Source organism: Gobio gobio, assembly GCF_949357685.1.
Source record: "Gobio gobio genome assembly, chromosome: 25".
Taxonomy (NCBI): domain Eukaryota; kingdom Metazoa; phylum Chordata; class Actinopteri; order Cypriniformes; family Gobionidae; genus Gobio; species Gobio gobio.
In genome coordinates this window covers 19,713,039-19,735,684 of record NC_137121.1, presented here as the reverse complement: position 1 = coordinate 19,735,684, position 22,646 = coordinate 19,713,039, and the positions used below count along the sequence as shown (strand labels likewise).

The window sequence follows — 22,646 nt, the reverse complement described above, 5'->3', positions numbered from 1 at the left end:
TTGCTGTACAATACCTCTTACTTTTTTGTTATATAAAGCCTAGCTTGTGTTGGAGTAAAGTCTTGAATCATTTCCCACTCACTTCTCCTGCTAGCCTAGAAATCTAGACGCACCCTAGCGACAGAAAATTTTATTTGCCGCGAGTGTAGTCTAGCAACTCTCGGTAGACCTGAGAGCTGGAAAAAACAAACTTTGGTCAGGCCAATCACAGCGTGTGTAGAGTCGGTGGGCGGGCTTAACATAATGACGGCAGAGTTGCGGAGGTTCTGCGTGCTACTCATAAACAAAGAAGCTGACGAACAGCGGTCTTTTGAATCGGCTTTGGACTCTGGAAGACTTGGAGTTAAGCTTTTCTTTGAGAAAAGAACAAAGAACGGCACTGAAGTCATTCTTAAGAAAAGAAGATATGTTCGAAGTTTGGCCGACCGGATACGGCGAAAGTCTATCAACTAAGGTTAGCTCGGCTTCACCTTCTTCTTTGCTCTGGTTGGTTCTGGCGCTCACGGCGCTATCCAATTGCGGGCAGAGGGAATTTGAAAGACAACCGTTTATCCCGCCCCTCGGATTGAGCCCTATCAATGGTGAGTTTCCAGACCCAACATCTTGATGTGGGTCTGGCTTGTCAGGTGTGGCGAGCAGCGAGGCTGAGGGACCGTGAGAACGGGACGAGGCCGCGGTCATTAGTGATGATGATCGCCAGCTGCGTGCCGTCGGCCTCATGTCTCACGGAGGAGTGACGGGAGTATAAAGGAGGAGCGACGACAGTGAAGGACGAGAGAGGACCAGGCCTGGACTTTAAGTTGTGTTTTATTTATGTTTTGTTTATGTATGTGCGCAGCAGTCGTCCGTGAGGGGCTGCCGCTTTTACTTTCATTTTGTGTTCATTTACTTTATTAAAGCTGTTGAATGTTCGCCGGTTCCCGCCTCCTTCTTCCCACACGAACAAACTGCGTTACATCAGGCTATTCTTCTGCCAGTGCACCCACTGAAGTTAAACAATAAACCAGAAGATAATTTGCTCATCTACAACTTATCTGGACAACTTCTGAGGACAAGATACAATTTTAATTTATGGCACGTCTGTCATTTTAGTCAACACCATCAAAGGAGGTCAGTAAGATGTTATGTTTTTCTTAAACCCTTCTTTTTGATGTGTAATTAGCATTAGTGCTGGCAATTACACCAAAACCTCAAATCACATCAAGAACAACATGCCCTTAGCAGTAGAAGCAGCTGTACACTGGCAGTGAATCAAGCCCTCTCCTTTACTCCTCTACTTCCTTCACACCAATCTCCAGATGCACAGAATGGGGGATCCCCAACCAGTGTGCTGAATCAATGGCTAGGACCGTAAAATTCAGACCAGATAAATATGTGAAGGCTTTTGTGTAATGACGTGTAACAGGATGGAGTTGCTGCTTACTGTTAAGGCATTGCTTAACCAAACATGGCTAAAGATGCTCTCCCTGTAAAACTAACATGGGCTTGAGTTTAGAGTGCAAGACTAGAATCTATAAATAACTAGTGTATACCATATCAAGCACAACGACATGCTTGTCTTTTATTGCTTTTTGAAAGGTACAGTGTATTAGCAAGCACAACTAATAAAGAATATGACAATGTAAGCTTTTATTCCCCAACTAATATATCAAGCAAACTCCTGGAGCAATCAAGACAATTACGCTGTGATTTTTTTTTATGTATTTGATTTTCTGCAGCAATGCATGGTTAATAAAATCATAACAGAGTAAGTTGAGAAATACATGCCTGCATCATGACATCCTGGTCCCTTTAAATGATCAAAAGCAACAAAAAAAATGGATAACCATGATTAGTCATGACTCTTGATGTCTTAAATAGGTCACATACAGTAGTTTTGCCCTCTGTCACCCTTCTACCTCTGTGTGATGCCTCTCATTTCTGTACAACAGCTGTTAAACATTGAAAATGTAGGGGCAATGGCCTTATTTAGTGCACCCCTGGGGCACTGGAGCACAAATTGTCCTCAGAGTCCTAAACTGTTGGGTCTCGATCATCTAAATTAGTCATTCTCTCTCTCTCTCTCTCTCTCTCTCTCTCTCTCTCTCTCTCTCTCTCTCTCTCTCTCTCTCTCTCTCTCTCTCTCTCTCTCTCTCTCTCTCTCTCTCTCTCTCTCTCTCTCCCTGGCCTGCCCATTTCCTCCTGAATTAAGGGTAGCTCCACCTGTGCCCCTTGTAGAACAAAAAAACGTCTGTTTCAGAATAACCCCATCATATATCTTTGACTAGTTCTATGCCAAGGGCTACAACCTTTTTGCCACTATAGAAATAGTCATATAAATTTCATATGATAGGCTACATTTATATAATTACCAGTATAACAAGAAAGTTGTGTTAAGTTATATGGTCATATTATACATACACATATATGTATGTACAGTGGGGAGAACAAGTATTTGATACACTGCCGATTTTGCAGGTTTGCCCACTTACAAAGCATGTAGAGGTCTGTAATTTTTATCATTGGTACACTAGGTCTGGTCTTCTGTCAGGGGGTACTTGATACTTACAAAGTATGTAGAGGTCCGGAATCTAAAACAAAAATCCAGAAAATCACATTGTATGATTTTTAAGTAATTAATTTCCTTTTTTATGCATGACAAGTATTTGATACATCAGAAAAGCAGAACTTAATATTTGGTACAGAAACCTTTGTTTGCAATTACAGAGATCTTGCAGATACGGACTTTCAGCTCCCTCCAAAGAGGCTAGGCCACTCCAGGACCTTGAGATGCTTCTTACGGAGCCACTCCTTAGTTGCCCTGGCTGTGTGTTTCGGGTCGTTGTCATGCTGGAAGACCCAGCCACGACCCATCTTCAATGCTCTTACTGAGGGAAGGAGGTCCATCCTCCCCTCAATATGGTGCAGTCGTCCTGTCCCCTTTGCAGAAAAGCTTCCCCAAAGAATAATGTTTCCACCTCCATGCTTCACGGTTGGGATGGTGTTCTTGGGGTTGTACTCATCCTTCTTCCTCCAAACACGGCGAGTGGAGTTTAGACCAAAAAGCTCTATTTTTGTCTCAACAGACCACATGACCTTCTCCCATTACTCCTCTGGATCATCCAGATGGTCATTGGCAAACTTCAGACGGGCCTGGACATGTGCTGGCTTGAACAGGGGGACCTTGCGTGCGCTGCAGGATTTTAATCCATGACGGCGTAGTGTGTTACTAATGGTTTTCTTTGAGACTGTGGTCCCAGCTCTCTTCAGGTCATTGACCAGGTCCTGCCGTGTAGTTCTGGGCTGATCCCTCACCTTCCTAATGTTCATTGATGCCCCACGAGGTGAGATCTTGCATGGTGCCCCAGACCAAGGGAGATTGACCGTCATCTTGAACTTCTTCCATTTTCTAATAATTGCGCCAACAGTTGTTGCCTTCTCACCAAGCTGCTTGCCTATTGTCCTGTAGCCCATCCCAGCCTTGTGCAGGTCTACAATTTTATCCCTGATGTCCTTACACAGCTCTCTGGTCTTGGCCATTGTGGAGAGGTTGGAGTCTGTTTGATTGAGTGTGTGGTAATTATTTAAAAATCATACAATGTGATTTTCTGGATTTTTGTTTTAGATTCCGGACCTCTACATGCTTTGTAAGTATCGAATACTTGTTCTCCCCACTGTATATACCCCCTGACAGAAGACCAGATCTATACAGAATGGACTTACAAACAGTCCAACTGTTCTGTATGGACCAGGAGCAGCATTTTTTTTACCTGGAGATTTTTTACAACTGGCATGCTTAACAGACTTCCTGGACCGTTCCTTGTGCACATTCTAACTCACAAGTTTAAACACGGAAACGAAAGCACGCCTATCAGGTGTGGGTTCTCGGGGGAATTTCTCAGAGTTTGCGGAGTGGGTGCTGCAAAATAATAGACCAGCAAACACCATATGCCCAGCAGAGATCATTTCCAGCCCCACTCCGAACCCAGAGCCCAGCCAGCCATCACCCTGCAGCACGTATACGATGCCAGAACCCACCACAGACGGAGGGCTTGAGCCTGCCGCGATGCACAAGCCAGAGCCAGACAAGAGGACTGAGCCAGCCTTCGCCCCAGAGTCTGTGAGTCTGACCAGGTGTGTGAGATGGCAACCTCGTCCTCGTGGGATTGCTAGTGGAGTTTGAGGGAATGGAGGAAGACCTCACCCACAATCCCACCACTTAGGTTGACCTGAAGCTGACCTCTGCAATATTTAATGACTTAGAAGAGGATGCTTATCTTAATCTCCCATCCATGCTGGTCCCGTCCAGCATGAAGTCTCCTGTTTTCTGCTGGTTCCGTCCAGTTCAGAGTCTCCAGTGACCCCTGCTGACTCCTCCCTCTCCCGCCTCCTCTTCCAAAGTCAGCCAGTCCGTTAGTCCCGCCTCCGCTGGTTCCCATAAGCCCCTCTGCTTTTTAATAACGCCACTCTGTTGTGTGGATTTGCCTCGAGTCTTCAGATATTTAGCGTCGCCCAGGCAGCCGGTCTGTTGGCCACTCAGCTTCACCTTAGCTCCTCCTTCCCTCAGCTCCACCAGAGACCATCGTCCTTGCAGCTCCACCAGAGACCATCGTCCTTGCAGCTACACCAGGCTCCCTAGTCCCTCTGGCTCCACCTCGAACGCTCGTTGCTGCGGCTCCGCCTCGGCCTCCAGGATAATCTGTGTCACCTGGTCCCATCTGCTCTCCATCTGTGCCTAGGGCTCCCCTTACATTGGCTTTGTCTCTGTCAGTTGTCCCCCTCAACCATGGCTCCTCCCTCCTTCAACTCCGCCATGGGACATCATCCTGGCTGTCCTCTGGGTTACCATCTCACTATTTATGCTCCTGGATCCTCCCTGGCTCCTTCCACCGTCATTGCCACATCGCCTTCCTCCAGAACCGCCTCCCTCCCTCCTCATCCTCCCTCCTCCCTCCTCAGTTGGACTTTGTTATGAAGCAGGGACATACCTTCTGGGAGGGGGGTGTAATATCACGTGTATTCTTTTTTGTTTTTGTTTTCTTTGTGTTCTGTTTCTGGTTTGCCTGCCTGATTTGCTAGTTAGTTTCCTTGGTTCTTAATTAGTTTACACCTGTTCTGTTTCAGTCAGTCATCCCCTGTATTTAAACTCCCAGTTTCCTGTTTTTCGTTTTCTGGTCTAGTCTATGTTAGTAGTTGCGTTATGTTATTCTCTAGCGATCTTGTGATGTCAGGATGAGTTTGCCCTAGTTTTAGCTATTTATACTTATGTATTAATTGTTTGCAGTTGCTCATTTTTACAGTGCAAGCAAAGGGACCAACTTAATGCTAATGATTTTGAAACGGAAAGCTCAACAAGTACATTTGACGTATGCGGCCATATGGTGAAGCCAAGTGAAGGTATTTGGGCTCTCAAAGTTCCTTTCCTTAAACTCTTACTAGCATGCAAAGAGGAAACATTTGCAGACTTCTGTCTATTTAATGCATTCCAGCAGACCCCCTCAAGCTGCGTTAGTCAAGTAAGAATGTTTTTGATTATAATCGGATCTGTGCTTCCTACGCTCAAAATGTAAGATTTATTCATTAGAATTTCATATAAAATTTCCTTTTCCCTTTGGGAATTTTAACATAAACAAACGAAGAATCTTAATTTGATGCTTATTTGTCAGTCAGACAATGGAACGGGTAAGTTTCTGCACTCTGGTTTATTATTAACTATTTGCATCTATTTTATTTTAATAATTATATTTTAAATTGATAAAAATTGCTCTGAAACAGAATAAATCTATTCATTGTGATAACATTTAAAGTTTTTCATTTAAAAAAAGTATGATTATAAAGAGGCTGTATGTAAGAATTGAATGTATTAATTGTCTTTTGCCATGTGTGAACAGCTTGTAATGAAAATTAAAAAATTAGACCTTCCCCAACTTCCTATTGTTTGTCTGTGAAAGCCTTTAGGACTGATTTTTATGTCAATGTAATATTAATGACCTTATCTGTCGACATGCTCACTGTAAATTGCAGAGCTTTTGCAGATATATCTACATTGCTACGATCAGATGCTTTCTTAACTGTTGCTTTCTCACCAATGTCATTTTTTGTTGTTTATTTTGTTATTGAGGGGAAAGCATGCAGCATATATATATATATATATATATATATATATATATATATATATATATATATATATATATATATATATATATATATATATATATATATATATATATATATATATATATATAATTCTAATGAATATATGTTCGTTAACAAAAGGTTTTCTTTTTATTTCTAAGCAAAGAACAAAAAAGAACTTTGCTGTGTGTATTTTGAGCCATTAAATGCAAACGCACTCAAATATATATTTTCCTCTCATCTCATATTTTTTTCCATCACCATGTCCTTTGAGGGACTCCGTACTTGTATGTTACATGTGCACAAGCAATAAGTTGCTGGCTGCAGTTCACTTAATGGCCACCGGTGTCAATATTACAGTGTATATAAATATATATATATATATATAGTAATATTACAGAAATCCTACCGGTTTATTATACGTATGTGTCACAGTCACCAGTTCCCTCACCGCATCTTCACTACACTTCCAATAATCCTCTCTGCTCACCACTTGCACACACTACACCATCACTTCCCATAATCCTCTCTGCTCACCACCTGCACCCACTCCACCATCACCGGCACCTGCCCAGCAATCAACCCCCTTCACAACTTTTATTTAAGCAATAACCTTCCACCTCACTATTGTCTGGTCTTGTCTATGACATGCACACATGACCTACCTGAAATACTCACCTGAGAACCTACCAGAATTGCCTAACCTGTCTTCTGTTTGCCCATATCTGTTCATCTTCACCTGCCAAGATCATCTGTTCACCCATTTCACCAGCATCCTGCACCAGTCCTTCACCTGCACAGCGAACACCGTATCACCAGCCAGCTAAGTCACCAACATCTACTGCCTTTTGATCTACCTCTGTAGCATTCCCGCTCAGCTCACTCGTACAATAAAGACTTGTTAACTAACTCACCTCGTCTGTCCTCTTCTGTGTTTGACCGTGCAATTCAAATACATCAATCATACATTTAGACCTAAATATTTTGAGTGCACAAATGACCACAAACAATAATTTCCAGCATGCCATATTGAAGTAAAAATAAAAGCAACTATGACCAAGAATGGTGAGCAATAATATTCATTCCATCTCTTTATTTAGCAAGACAACCCCAAAAGTTAAGACTGATTCCACTTTTAACTATGTAAAACATTTTCCAAGTAAAATTCTCAGAGTGTCTTGGTCTTGAGAGCGCAAAGGAGGTGGACTACACAACACTGAGATGCTTGAAAAAGGAACCTTAAATGCAGTTCAACACATTCCAAATTTCCTGGGCAACAAGACATTGGCCATGGCCAGACAGATCCACATGTGTCGAGAAGGAGATGGTCTCATGCCTAGTGGCTTATACCATGTAAGGAAAAGACCTGACTTGGCACACGCGCTCTCCAGCGTCAAAGCTTTTCCACAGCTAGACGCCTGGATAACGTATGATAAACAGTATGTTGCGATGGAACAAATTCAAGGACTAAACCTCAAAACGGAATTTGGGATTTCGGCCGCGTGCACGAAACAGCTGCAAACTTCCCCATACATATTTTTGATGGACCTGAAGAAAGTTCAGATTCGTCTTACTCTGACCTCACGCCTTGGGAATGCTACATGTGTCAATTGTCCATCATCTTTGGTTAAGTGGTACACTCCAGCACCAATATATTTTATTCCATCCCCAAAAAATGTTTGCTGCATAATTTAAGGCAGCACTATGGAAAATGTGTCTTCAAATTACCTGCTTTTCAACATCTGGCAGCAATGAACTGTATTAAATGAGCTGTCTAAGGGATTGTGTCTCTTTATATATTTAACTATACGAATGGTGCTAAACGTCCAAATCCAGCTTCTAGCACAACTGAAATAACTATAAATTACTTTAAGTGCATAGTCTGGTTCAGGTCCAATTCACTCAAAACCGGTGTCAGGATTAAGCTGATAGGAGGTTTGGACAGAAAATGTAATAGGTGATTGTGATTTTTAAGTGATATTTTTTTAAACTGGAATTTCTGCCAACCAAAGCAACAAGTTTGAATATCAATGTCTTTTCATGTTGTTGGATGCTGACCCAGCATCCCTTGCTCTCTGATTTCCCCCCTGAGTCTGGGCACAGAGGGCCAGCAGCATTCTCAAGCTTGATCCCGTCCCACTCCGGAAGCATAGGGCAGTACTCCTAACATCCTGCCCGCAGCCTGTGCCAAGGCCCTGTTATCGCTGTGTGCTGAATTGCCTCCAGATTCTGTTTTGCTGCACATAACACACACACACACACACTGCCGCTGTGCATTCCACACACTGCTTCATCTGTCACCAGATCTGCACTCTGGGTTATAAACACCGAGACATTCTCAAAAAAAAAAAAAATGTCTGTAATGGTTTCTTAAACTGCAAGACTGTTTAAGAGTTAAGTTGCATTACATGCATTCAACATTAAATATTTTTCGTCCAAATTTTTAATTATGCACATACTGATATCCGATACTGTTCAGTTTATTAAAAAATGTTTAATAATTTAACACCATTGTATTAAGGCCAATTTATACTTCTGCGTCGAGTGCACGCAGAGGGTACGGCGTACCCTACGCATAGACGCGTTGGATACGCCGTACCCTACGCCGTAGCCTGACGCGCACCTCTCCAAAAATGTAACAACGCGTCAATTCTACGCGGAACGCAAGCGCTGTGATTGGTCTGCCAGAACCCTTCCCTCAGGTCAATAAATAAATAAAAAATCTGCGATAGGAGTGTGTGTGTGTGTGTGTGTGTGTCCAGAAATTGGATGATAGTTCCTTACGTCTGCTATAACACACTATTTTGCAGTCCAGCGATTCTTTATGGTAGTAAATAAATACATAGATCCGCTGAGTATAGTTTATTTATTTTCTCATTAAAACCAAAGATGTTAATCAGTAATTGTATATCAAGAACAGGGACACATTCGGGTATATTTCGTGAATGAAGTCTCCGCAACAACAATCGCTTGCTGAGCCACCGCTGCTGAAAACAGCGGCCACGAGCTCCGCATAGTTTCACAAATGCATTCCAGCGCCAGATCGCCTTATTTAACTTTACTAATCAACTAGAGATGCTTAATTTGTATTAGATACAACAACTCAAGCTGCAAGAAAAGCCGCTCTCTCACTGCTGCTGATATTCCGACATGAATGTACAGATTCTACACATCAAGCTGCTTCTTCTTCGGCTGTTGTCTTGATTACACCAACATGCCCGAGGACACTGCCTTCTAGTGTCTGCATGTGGAATTGCACATTGACGCAGACAACAGCGCAGAAGTATAAATGCTCACGACGGCGTCGGCTACGCGCGTAGCCTACGGCGTAGCCTACGGCGTACACTCGACGCAGAAGTATAAATGGGCCTTTAGGTTTCTCATTCAAACAAAATTGCATTGTGTAAAACAGACTTGAAACAGTTGAGTTTTAGCTCAACTCAATATTTTTATTTTGAATGAATGTGTTTCAGTTAAGTAGGCCAAAAATAACATTTGATGCTTGTTCAATTTACTTAAGTAAATTAAGTTAATCCAATACAATTCTTTTCGACCACTTTACTTAATCAATTTGAGTTGAGAGTAAATGATTTTAGTTGTATAAAAACTGCATTATAGAAACCAGGGACAGGATTTCCCCTTCCCATCATGCTTTGACAGGACTGGATACGGAGAGTAAAGGCCAATTTATACTTCTGCGTCGAGTGCACGCAGAGGGTACGGCGTACCCTACGCATAGACGCGTTGGATACGCCGTACCCTACGCCGTAGCCTGACGCGCACCTCTCCAAAAATGTAACAACGCGTCAATTCTACGCGGACCGCAAGCGCTGTGATTGGTCTGCCAGAACCCTTCCCTCAGGTCAATAAATAAATAAAAAATCTGCGATAGGAGTGTGTGTGTGTGTCCAGAAATTGGATGATAGTTCCTTACGTCTGCTATAACACACTATTTTGCAGTCCAGCGATTCTTTATGGTAGTAAATAAATACATAGATCCGCTGAATATAGTTTATTTATTTTCTCATTAAAACCAAAGATGTTAATCAGTAATTGTATATCAAGAACAGGGACACATTAGGGTATATTTCGTGAATGAAGTCTCCGCAACAACAATCGCTTGCTGAGCCACCGCTGCTGAAAACAGCGGCCACGAGCTCCGCATAGTTTCACAAATGCATTCCAGCGCCAGATCGCCTTATTTAACTTTACTAATCAACTAGAGATGCTAAATTTGTATTAGATACAACAACTCAAGCTGCAAGAAAAGCCGCTCTCTCACTGCTGCTGATATTCCGACATGAATGTACAGATTCTACACATCAAGCTGCTTCTTCTTCGGCTGTTGTCTTGATTACACCAACATGCCCGAGGACACTGCCTTCTAGCGTCTGCATGTGGAATTGCACATTGACGCAGACAACAGCGCAGAAGTATAAATGCTCACGACGGCGTCGGCTACGCGCGTAGCCTACGGCGTACACTACGGTACACTAGAAGTATAAATGGGCCTTATGTTGAAATAAAATATTATTGTATGCGTCATTTCATCAAGATGAAAAACTTGGGAGACTTGTTAATGTTTAATGTTCTTTTATTTTTATATTTAAAATTGTATTCTGGGATGTTAGTTTTTTTTTTAGTTTAGAGGTTACCATTATGGTGAAGTGAAGAGCATGTGGTTGGGGTGAGGACCTTCTGATCACAATTAAAGTTGTTTTAATAATAAAAAACAACTACTTTGGCCATGTCACGGATGTAACTAAAACGATTTTGTAAAAGGTTTTCTTGTTAGATAACATTTGTAAATGTTGTAATCAATTCAATTGGATTACTTGTTTTGTTTGATATTAATTTCAGAATAATTGAACTTAATAGTTTTAGACAAAATTAAGAATGTTAACTAAATTGAATTGGCATTGAATTAACCTTATGTAAAGAAACTTATGTTTTCTGAAATAAACAATGTTAATTCAATTCAACATAACCCATTTAATTGATATAAAAAAGTAAATCCAACATACAATTTTATAAGCATAAGAAATGAAATGACTGTAAATAATATTAATTATTATTTTACTATTATTTAAAAACATAATTACGTTTACATTGTTATTGTTATTATTTATTATTACATTTTTAGAAGACATTTATTTATGGCCATTACTCTATTTATTTGATATTTTAGAATAAAACATTTTTGGGCTAAAATTATTATTGTTAAAATGTAATGAAATTAATATTATATTAAAAATATAAATCAAAATATTTGTGTTACATTATATATTAATGCCAGGTTCAGCTGTGACAACTTACCCCATACAGTGTAAGAACATGCCTCACTATTGGTCAGTGTATATCTACGTCCCTATAACATATAATACATAACAAATAAGAATAATTAAATGCGGGGAAAAGAATAAATATTTTGGCTAAAATTATTATTATTATTCAAATGTATGTTTCACTATTGGTCAGAGTGTGAGCATCTATTTTCCTGAGATATAACAGTGGAAATGTCTAAGAGCTTTTTTTCAGCAAAGACTTTAAGGTTTGTGCCTATACTACTACCTACACTAAGAAATATTCACTGGACTAAAGAATGTGATAACTAGCCCTGGTCTCCCCTCTATACAATGAGCAGAAACAATTTTAAAGTAGTGATGCAGGTGTACTAGGAAAGCTGGTTAAATGTACAAAAAAATCTCTTTAGAAAGATCCAAAGTCTGGATGAGCTCATGCTAAAAACAACTTGTTAGTGAATTTGTGGGGAGGCCCTCCAATTAACTTGGAATCTGTAATTTGAAAGCAAAGGGAAGTCTACAGATGTTCTTGACAAGCGAACAAGTGCCAGGGGAAAACAGAACATTCTTCATACAATTCATTTGTCCACCCCAAGAGTCTTGCAAAGGCAACACATTTAATTAGCAGTAAATCATGTTGACATCAGAAGAATGTTTTTTATGTGTTCAAAACATAATTATATATGAAAGCATGTCTATTTCAATTAAGAAACATTTTCAAAGGCTAAAATGAAGCACTATGCTTCTAACCCCTACCTGTAACGGACTGGAGCAGGTTTCAGAGCGCTTTCCAATTTAGTCTTCAAGTGTGATCGTGCTGCTGTAAGGGCACTGAAGGAATTACATGAGTCGTGACTCCACATTTTATAAATGTGCAGCAGTTTAGACTCCGCCTCTGCTGAGCTTCATCACTTCAAAGCATTTGGCAGCAGTTTTCCTGCGCTTTCCTCCATCCATAAGTAGCCTAATAGATCAGTGTCATATTACTCTTTTATATAGTCCCCAACAAACACACACACAAAAACATCTTGCAAAATTTTGTTTTTTTAAAACAAACTGCATGAAGCTGCAAAACAACAAAGCATGAAAAATGACACTTACAATACAATTACACTGACACTACTGGAAAACATCTTATGAGATGAAATGCTGGTCTTGCAGAAGTTGATTGTTTTGTTTTCAGTGGAATTTTAATGTGTCATTTTTCATGCTTTGTTGTTTTGCAGCTCCATGTAGCTTGTTGTTTTTAAAAACTACTTTTGTTGGTTTAATTCAATGTTTAATTTTATCATATGTTTATTTATGATATTAAAAAAAACTACTATTAGACTCTCAATCTCAATGAAGGGTCACTACTGACAACTATTTTTGTGGAAATGGCATTTGGTAGCTATAGACCACAGTCAGGGATGGCATATTGAATTTAAAGTTCCTGTGTAGTCAAGAATTTTATCCCTTAAAACCTTTAGATTTGATCACCAAATGGCAAAATAATTTTTTTCCTGCGAGTATGCATCTCCCCTGAATCGTTTACAAGTCGATGTATCAGCATGGTAGGCTAATGCGTTTTATGTATCGCTCTTTTGAATGTCAGACACATAACGGTAATTAATATGATTAGCCTTTTGCTTGACTACGACATCAAACAGCTAATAATTTGTTGCTAATGTTACACAAACCATGTTCACATTCGCCATCTGCCTTCTAAAAATCAGCATCCTTAAAGTTTTGAACAACTTCAGTGGAGAAAGGCATATAGTTCATCATAAAATCGTAACATAAATAATATACATAATTCACCCGCTATATTGATAAATGTACCCGATTTTTCATATAAATTAAAAAACATAACCTGGCTTCTCTTGAGACTCCCCTGCTTCAGAGCGGTCATAGTTAATGATATGCCACCGGCACGTTGACGTGATTGGTTACACTTACAAGGTAGTTTGTGATGTAAGAAACACCGGCGAATTCAAACCGCGTTTTTGAGGTTCTCTGGATTTTTAAGGAGAAAATACTCAGCAGTGGTATTGACTTATGAATTAGCACATGGTTTGTCTTAAAGCATATTAAAACAACACAAAGACATACACCGATCAGGCATAACATTATGACCTAGTATTGTGTTGGTCCACCTTTTGCTGCCAAAACAGCCCTGACCCGTCGAGGCATGGACTCCACTAGACCCCCTGAGGGTGTGCTGTGGTATCTGGCACCATGATTTAAGCAGCAGGTCCTTTAAGTCCTGTAAGTTGCGAGGTGGGGCCTCCATGGATCGGACTTGATTGTTCAGCACATCCTACAGATGCTCGATTGGATTGAGATCCAGGGAATTTGGAGGCTAAGTCAACACCTCAAACTCATTATTGTGCTCCTCAAACCATTCCTGAATCATTTTTGCTTTGTGGCGGGCGCATTATCCTGATGAAAGAGGCCACAGCCACCAGGGAATACCGTTTCCATGAAAGGTTGTACATGGTCTGCAACAATAATTAGGTAGGTGGTATGTGTCAAAGTAACACCAACATGGATGGCAGGACCCAAGGTTTCCCAGCAGAACTTTGCCCAAAGCATCACACTGCCTCTGCCGGCTTGCCTTCTTCCCATAGTGCATCCTGGTGCCATGTGTTCCCCAGGTAAGCCACGCACACGCACCCAGCCATCCACGTGATGTAAAAGAAAACGTGATTCATCAGACCAAGCCACCTTCTTCCATTGCTCCATGGTCCAGTTCTGATGCTCACATATCCACTGTTGGCACTTTCGGAGGTGGACAAGGGTCAGCATGGGCACCCTGACCGGTCTGCGGCTATGCAGCCCCATATGCAACAAACTGCGAAGCACTGTGTATTCTGACACCTTTCTATCAGAACCAGCAACTTGAGTTATAGCTCTTCAGTTTGATCCCCACATGCATCAATGAGTCTTGGCCGCCCATGACCCTGTCGCCGGTTCACCACTGTTCCTTCCCTGGACCACTGCAGATCGGGAACACCCCACAAGAGCTGCAGTTTTGGAAATGCCGTCCCAGTCGTCTAGCCATCACAATTTGGCCCGTGTCAAACTCGCTCAAATCCTTACGCTTGCTCATTTTTCCTGCTTCTAACACATCAACTTCGAGGACAAAATGTTCACTTGCTGTCTAAAATATCCCACCCACTAACAGGTGCCGTGATGAAGAGATAATCAGTGTTATTCACACCTGTCATAATGTTATGCCTGATCGGTGTATAAACATTAAAAACTTGATTTTCCCCTCAGGGAGTCACGGATGAAAACAAGGCTGTGAGGGATACAGTCTTTACAATGGCAGACACTGTAAAGGTTCTAGATCATTTTCACATCTCACAATGCTTCATGGAGTTTTTGTCTTCAGCAATTTTTTTTCCTGGAGAGACGATTTGTTAGGTGAACAATCATATTTTTGAACAACCATACATCATTGAATGCACTGTACTTCACAGCCTCCATTCCCATCAAAAAATAAATATGGCACTTCCTTGACTAAGGTCTATGCAGTGTGTTTGGCGTCAACATCATACCGTCACCTGCTTGAACATATAGCCTATTATTTTGCTGCCACACCACAGAAGGGAAATAACCAGGACAGTGGCATTAGCATTAGCAGCCCATGCCAAAGTCCTAACCATAACCATTTTATGAGAAACAGGTCTCAGACTGGCAGTGAAGATAAGGCTACGTTGTGTCCAGGCCTCTCTGGGTTTCAGCCAAACTGAACAGTTCTCAAATTGGACCCTTGGCAGAGCTTCTACAGTCAGATTCCCCCGATGTTATTTGTGCTGTTTTGAGACTTAAAGTAAGGACCGTCAAATCCATGTTTCACAACCCAGTCCATGACAAATGTTTTCTTATAAGGAGTTTATATCACGTGTAATCAGAAACGGACTGTCCGGTCACGTCTTCATAGCACAGCAAATAAACTCAATGAAAATCACATTACTTTTTAATAAGCATGGAAGGAGATGGATGTGGCATGTTTTCCCAAGAGCATATAACATGTTGAAATGTATATGCTTCTAAGAGGACATTAAAGACCATGAGGACATGTTTTAGTGTCTCTTTTCGAACATTCCAGCTCAACAAGATAAATGTGAGCTATTAGGTTTAGTGAATATGTACTCTGCCAAGTGCTACATCCTATTGGATAACCAAAATCAGTTTCTTTGTGTCATTAGTGCTTTCTATAATAACAAACTTACCAGCCACTGCTATTATATTCAGATCAACATCTGTACCACTGGAGAAATGTCTCCTCAGAGAACACGGTAGCAATACAGCACCTCCTCCTGGTTACCTCAGGTGTTGTCTACTTTTTTTACACACACCACTCAATACACATGAACCCCTTTTATATATGTAATCTTTATTTTTATATATTATTCTTTTAGGAAAATGTATCAGGGATGTGCTAAACCCAGCAGAACAGTGCTTCTGAGTGGTGAAAAAGAATGTAGTATAATGTGCCATGGATTAATAATAATACTACAGTCAGATAGGGGAAGAACACATATTGTCATGTAACAGTGAAAGCCACTATGGATATTATAACAAAAAGAACACACACATATAACATTTCTCCACGTATACAGTACAGTGTTGAGCAACATTAAACACACAAAAACAAAATAGAGGTATTACAGTACACAGACTTTCTAAACCACTGTCTGAGTTTTACTCACCAGTAAGACTGGCTTTCTTTGCATTGGGGTTGGTTAATATTGGTTGAGATAAAAAAAAAAGGAGCTAGTGTGAGCTGCATTTGGCATTGCATGATAAAACGGAATATAAGTTAACACATACTATCTTTACATATATCTATGGTAATAAATACATTAGACAAAAATAATGTTCTTTTTAAATAACTGTTTTTAGAATACAGTCTAAAAGACGCTACATGTGCTATTTAACACACAATTTTTTAAATCATTAAAAATGATCTTTCAGACATCCAATGAAGTCTCTAATTTATTTATATATTACGCTTTAATAAAATTAATTTGTGGATTATGAATACAAATCCAATAAATGTAGGTTTAATCTGTGACTTGGAAAGTCCAGACAGTGGAGTGAATAATTTGTGCATGTTTTTACTATTATTATGATTCCATTTCTTTTGAATTATAGCAGTATACTACCATTCAAACGTTTGGGGTTAGTAAGATTTTTTAAAATATTTTATTTAGCAATGACTTGATCAAAAGTGATTAAATATTATGTTACAAAATATTTCTATTTCAAGTAAATATTCTTTTGAACGCTTTTTATCAGATAATGTTTCTTGAGCAACAAATGTAATGATTTTGAAACGATCATGTGACACTGAAGACACATTAAAGTCACATTATATTATAGTAAGTAGTTATTTTAATTTGGAATAATATTTCAGAATATTACTGATTTTACTGTATTTTTGATCAAATAAATGCCGCCTTGGTGAGCAGAAGAGACTTCTTTTAAAAACATTTAATAACCAACCCCACACTTTTGAATGGTAGTGTACAGTATATCGTATTTTTTAAATATTTTTTTTTAAACAACTGATGGATGCTATTTTTACCCCAAAAAAGGCACCACTGGTTTTCTGTGGCCTAAAATCCACAAAAATAACAGGCTCAAATACAAGAGCTTACAAAAAAACTAACACCACATTATTAAATTATTATTTAAAATAACATTATATCAGTATCTACTTCATTATTTGGTCTACAGACCTCCTGCTGTGACAAAATATATGCAGCAAGTCTGCATTTCAGATCTGTAACCATTGCCTGAATTTAAAATATTGACTCATATAACTTCAAGACTCTTAATATACCACTATAAGCAGACACCAGTATTTAAACAAGCCCACCCACCACTTTACCAGGTGCTTCAGGCTATCATTGAACGACTAATGATCTGAAGATTGACATTTTCCCCAAGAACACCCTTATTTATTTTCTGCATTAACCTTCCCTTGATCCTCCACCTTTTTTATGGCTGCCTGAATTTTGGCCTGGTCACCCAGGAGCTGACGTGGTTTGACCGTTCGAAGATTTTCATCCATCTCCAGCAAGACTGGAACTCCCGTGGGCAGCGTTACATTGACAATATCTGTTTCCGATATACCTGTTGAGAAACACAGCAAAAGCACGTACATTAGCATATTCAAGTATTTTAGTTTTAATAACAACTTTATTGGTACTACTGTCCACTTGCTATGCTTTATTGTTGATGATATTTAAAAATTAGCTATTATAATAATAATAGAGTATTAAATAAAAACAGAATGAAGAGCAATTCAGTGCTTTATAACGTTGGTTGTTTTTTTTATTTTCAGGATTTACTGTATATGGTACACTAATGTTCACAAGTTTGGGGTCTGTAAGATTTTTGAAAATGTTTTTGAAAGAAGTCTATTCTGCTCACCAAGCAGAATTTAATTAAAATACTGTAAAACTGTGAAAATATTATTCCGATTTAAAATAAGTTTTCTATTTGAATATATTTTAAAATGTAATTTATTCCTGTGATGCAAAGCTGAATTTTCAGCATCATTACTCTAGTATTCAGTGTCACATATGATCCTTCAGAAATCTTTCTAATATGATGAGTTGCTGCTCAAGAAACATTTATTATTATTATTATTATTATTAATTATCAATTCTGAAAACAGTCGTGCTGCCTTTTTGTGAAAATCGTGATACGTTTTTTCAGGATTATTTGATGAATAGAACGTTTTTAATAGAACAGTGGTTTAAAAGAACAGTAACAGAACAGTTTTTTTGTAATATCATAAATGTCTTTACTGTAACTTTTGATCAATTTAATACATCCTTGTTAAATAAAAGTATAAAAACTTTTTAAAATATATAATATATATATATATATATATATATATATATATACACACTCACTGACCCCGAACAGTAGTGGATACTACCCTTCCTTCCCACTTGCTAAAAGTCAACGGTTATACTTCATAGTGTCCATGTAATTCCAACTCAGTGGCCTTTAGAGGGACATTATTATTTATAAATGTATAATTTTCAAAATATATTTCTAAGAATGTTTAATGTGTATTTGTCCATATAAATGAACAACAACGGATGCAACTGACTTGTATAGACAGATATTTTGTCTATACACTCACTGTATAGACAAAATATCTTCTTTTTTTTACTCCTGCGGGTATAAAAACTGATAAAACAGCACATCAACAACAATATATGTTTCACCTTCCAAATGTTTAAGCAAAGCCCTGCAGCTGTTGCCATGTGCCGAGATGAGGACCGTTTGGCCAGTCTTGATCAGCGGTACAATGACATCATTCCAGTAAGGAAGAAGTCTGTCCAACACTTCCTTCAGACTTTCTGATTTAGGTAGTTCCTCTTTCGGAACATCACACGTACTGTATCGGCGGTCATTGTAAATTTCAGCATAATAGGGATGTGACTCATGAATGGGGGGCGGCGTGATATCATAGCTACGCCTCCACAGTTTAACTTGTTCCTCGCCATGGTTCAACGCCATCTCAGCCCGATTGAGGCCGATCAGGGCACCGTAATGCCGTTCGTTTAACCTCCAGGATTTGGTGACTGGGACCCACTCTTGTCCCATGGCCTCCAGCACCAACCAGGCTGTCTGGATGGAACGGCTCAGTAAGGAGGTAAAAACCTGGTCGAATTGATACCCCTGCTTTTTCAGGAGCCTGCCACATTCTTGGGCTTCCACCACCCCGTTTTCGCTCAGTTTCTGGTCAACCCAGCTGCAGAAGCGGTTCTCCTTGTTCCAGGACCCCTCCCCATGCCGGAGCAGGAAGAGTTTGTATTTGGACATCCAGAAGAGGGAGTATGGAAGCCTGAAAGAGATGCACATGCAGATAGTACTATATGCCAAACCTCAACTGCGTGATCATCCCAAAATAGAAAGTATATTATCAGCCAGATCGAATCTGCTAAATCTATAAGAAACGAAGGTATTTAGATATTATATATTATTATAGTAAAGCTGCTTTGAATTTTTTTATTTTTTAAAAAGCACTATATAAGTAAAATATGGGCATATTACTAATAGACTAATTCAGTGCAGTGTGAACATGTTGTAGAATGACATTTAACTTTAAATATAACAAACTTAAATATAGTCAGCCTGCATTAATCTAACTGGAGAACAGAACTGAAAGGTTAAGGGTCATGAACTAAATGTCAACGCTAATTTGATAAAATGATTTGACCAACTCTTATATTTAAACACTAACGTTAAATAGAAAAAGAAAATCCCTGCAGGCTAAAATGTAGAAGCATCTAAATAGTGAACTGAAAATTAAATAAACAGAAGCGAATCGATGTATCAAACTACTGTACTACTGTATGACAACACTATAACACAACTGAACTAGCCTGCTAGCATGTCATATAATGAAATTTTACCGTGCACGCAAAACGTACTTATCCGCTTAGATTAATTATAAATCTAAACGAAGATGAAAGAAGATATGCACATTGAAGATGACTATGAATTGCTACATGCTCACCGACAGATTAGAAACCGCCCAGCCCAGAGTAGCTGCAGCCCTGCAACAGGAACTATCACAGCAGCATCAACAAACGCGAAGAAACCATCTGATTGATTGACACTTCTTTCAGCGAATCATATACGTGATTCTCCACAAGTAGGCGTGTTTAAGCGGACAGTGGCGAATTGGAACCGAACTGCCGTTATTTTGAGGTTAAACACGTCAGTTCCAAATTGAACCGTAGTTCAATTTAATAAAGAAGTCATTTTATATATGACTACAACCTTTATTCACCTAATTTATCAGGTAGGCCCAGTAACTTTATTTCAAATGTGTTAATAGTTTATTTTAATATCATACATGGGAAAGTGGTATTTGCAGCCAGAAAACTCAGAGAGCAATGCCAGTCAGAAAACCTGAAATTCTGTGAAAACAACAGTGATAGCTAGCTTTATTGTTCCTCAATATTCACACATCATATCACATATAGATTCCATTACAATATAAGCATTATTATATAATGCCAAATGCAATTATATAATAATCATATATTAACATAAATAGATGCTTTATTTGTGTCATAAAGCACATGTTTCAAGAGGCTATTTGAACTGATAATTGTGGTTATAACAATATCACAACTTTTTGTGAAATTCTTTCTCTTGGCTCAACAATAATATTTGTATGTTTGAAATAGCCTTCACATTGGATTTAATATGTGAAATAATTCATTATAAATAAATGATTAAGAAGTTGGTCCAGCAAACAGCTTCTTCCTGCCCTCCATGCCTGACATGGCATCCACATTTTTACGCCAGTCGGTCACTTCCTCTTTCTGTGTGGATTAGAAGTAAATACATATTATAAACTGTTATTATTTGTATTTACAACAATGTTATGTTTTCTTGGGCAAGAGAGAGAGCCCTAAAAATGCAATGTATTAATGCTGAATGTTATTTGCTTTCAAAATAATTTAATTCATTATTTAAAATTATTGATCGAACACAAAAAAATGTATCAATAAGTTATGACAACATATGTTTTTACATTGCTTTAACCCATGAAAATAAGTTAAGCAATGTTCAACTTTCTTATACAAGTTATACAAATCAGCTCATTTTTAAGTAGAAAATACTTAAACATCCAAGTTGATTGTACTTAAAAATTTAAAGCCACAATATGTCATTTTTGTGTTGATTATTACCTTTTCCTCCTCCTTCTTCACAGTCTTGAGGTTAGCTTTAAAGTCGATGGATTCCTTGTGTTTGGAACCTAGCAGAGCTCCCAGCATGGCATCAGCAGACACCCTCACTCTCTTCAGTGCAGGTCTCTTCATTTTACCCTTCAGCTCAAAGATTTTGTGGCTTAACTCTGCAATCTATACCAAAAGCATCAATCATGACTAGTAATCAAATGCATCAATTAATGCTTTTACGTTTAGGTATTTTAAATGCAGTTTTAGAGCATACAAATGTACCTCCTTTTCATGTTTGCCAACTTTAGATTGGATGTCATATCGTTCCTCATCAACAACATCAATTTTTTGATGAAGATCTTTGCACAGATTCTGTAAGCGGAGCATCAGCATGTAAGAACCAACATTGTCAAGGGAAATCTGACAAAAGACCAAAGAATAGCGACCTGTAAGTCCTGTATGGACATTCCAGATAGTTTGAGAGGAGGAGCTTTCTCGGTGAGCATTTGCTCTCGCTCAATCGTTTTCTGTTCCTTCTCCTCTAAAAGCAGTATGCCAGCCTTCTTCAGTATTTTGGTCTGCAATGCATTAATACATACGATACATACCCATATATTCATATGCACATCATAGTAGTTGCTTTAAAACATAAACTACATAAAATTATTCAAGATACTGACATTTCAGAAAGGCAAAAAAATAGATACTAACCTTTAAAAATAACCGCCGAGATGCTGAAATCTTGGGCTTTTTCTGAAGAAGAGAGCCGATATGAAATGAACAATGGGACAATGGGACCCAGCCAGCTGCAATGTTATACAATAAAATACTGTAATTAAATACTCACCGGACTGACACAGATAGAGCCAGGAAAGAAAACATGTATATTTAACATATAAATAGATTTATAATTTCTATCATATATTTAAAAATGTATTATTTCTATAATATAATATTTGAAAAAAAAAAAAATAATAATAAAAAGTTCCTAAAATACTTACGTTGCTTCAGACATGTTGGTGCCTTTGTTTTTTCCTTGAGGCTTACAAATGAAAAAAAGAAGACTTGTGTATAGGGGTAGTATAACAAAACTGTATAATATAAAACAATATTAAAATAGACTTCCTATAAACAAAATGTTTTAAAATTCTGGTGTAATGTCAATAATGAGATATAAGGTAAGAAGCTAAGAAATCTACTACTATGCCTATCTAATACGCATGAATAACTAGCAGAAGGTCCTTACCTCTCAGATGATGGAAGTATGACTTCGTTTTGACCAAAGGGAAGAAACGCTGCAGATTTATAGATTCAGATCCACTCGTAAGAGGCTCACTAAAATAGACCACTGTCCGCACCATTATCATTGTCGAATGCTTCGCATCCCAGGCTTCAGAGCAGCTGGTGCTTAAATGTACTTTATGTCCTCTAGACTAAGGGTGAGCACAACAATACAGGATTAACGAGACTATATGTGTACGGCGTACGCATTGTCTTATTCAGTGTTGGCGGTTAT

The 22,646-nt window shown here is 38.8% G+C and overlaps 3 protein-coding genes across 6 annotated transcripts in view; all 3 read right to left on the bottom strand.

Annotated features, from left to right (window-relative positions):
- Positions 1-12,255, bottom strand: part of cald1b (caldesmon 1b) — a 39,980-nt gene extending 27,725 nt beyond the window's left edge. For both annotated transcript variants that reach the window (XM_079808921.1, XM_079808922.1), the window contains exon 1: positions 12,174-12,255. The gene's annotated coding sequence lies outside the window, so the exon portion shown is untranslated. The remainder of the gene's footprint in view (positions 1-12,173) is intronic.
- Positions 12,256-15,786: 3,531 nt separating this feature from the next.
- Positions 15,787-20,024, bottom strand: bpgm (2,3-bisphosphoglycerate mutase). Its single transcript, XM_079809194.1, has 3 exons — positions 19,954-20,024; positions 18,656-19,278; positions 15,787-17,546 (listed from the first exon to the last, which is right to left on the bottom strand). The coding sequence occupies exons 2-3, from the start codon at positions 19,254-19,256 to the stop codon at positions 17,368-17,370; spliced, it is 780 nt and encodes a 259-aa protein (XP_079665320.1). The 5' UTR covers positions 19,257-19,278; positions 19,954-20,024; the 3' UTR covers positions 15,787-17,367.
- Positions 20,025-20,204: 180 nt separating this feature from the next.
- LOC307122095 (troponin I, slow skeletal muscle-like) lies at positions 20,205-22,575 on the bottom strand (the record flags this gene model as incomplete). Of its 3 annotated transcripts, none has more annotated exons than XM_079809926.1 (7): positions 20,205-20,770; positions 21,140-21,313; positions 21,413-21,502; positions 21,577-21,708; positions 21,842-21,883; positions 22,132-22,172; positions 22,377-22,575. In XM_079809926.1, 4 exons carry the CDS (start codon positions 21,634-21,636, stop codon positions 20,681-20,683), a joined length of 414 nt encoding a protein of 137 aa, XP_079666052.1. In that variant the 3' UTR covers positions 20,205-20,680. The 3 variants fall into 3 exon arrangements, with proteins under 3 accessions (XP_079666052.1, XP_079666053.1, XP_079666054.1); XM_079809927.1 differs by having other exon boundaries at positions 20,206-20,770; positions 21,842-21,936; positions 22,377-22,516; XM_079809928.1 differs by lacking the exons at positions 21,577-21,708; positions 21,842-21,883; positions 22,132-22,172; positions 22,377-22,575 and having other exon boundaries at positions 20,206-20,770; positions 21,413-21,517.
- Positions 22,576-22,646: the final 71 nt, after the last annotated feature.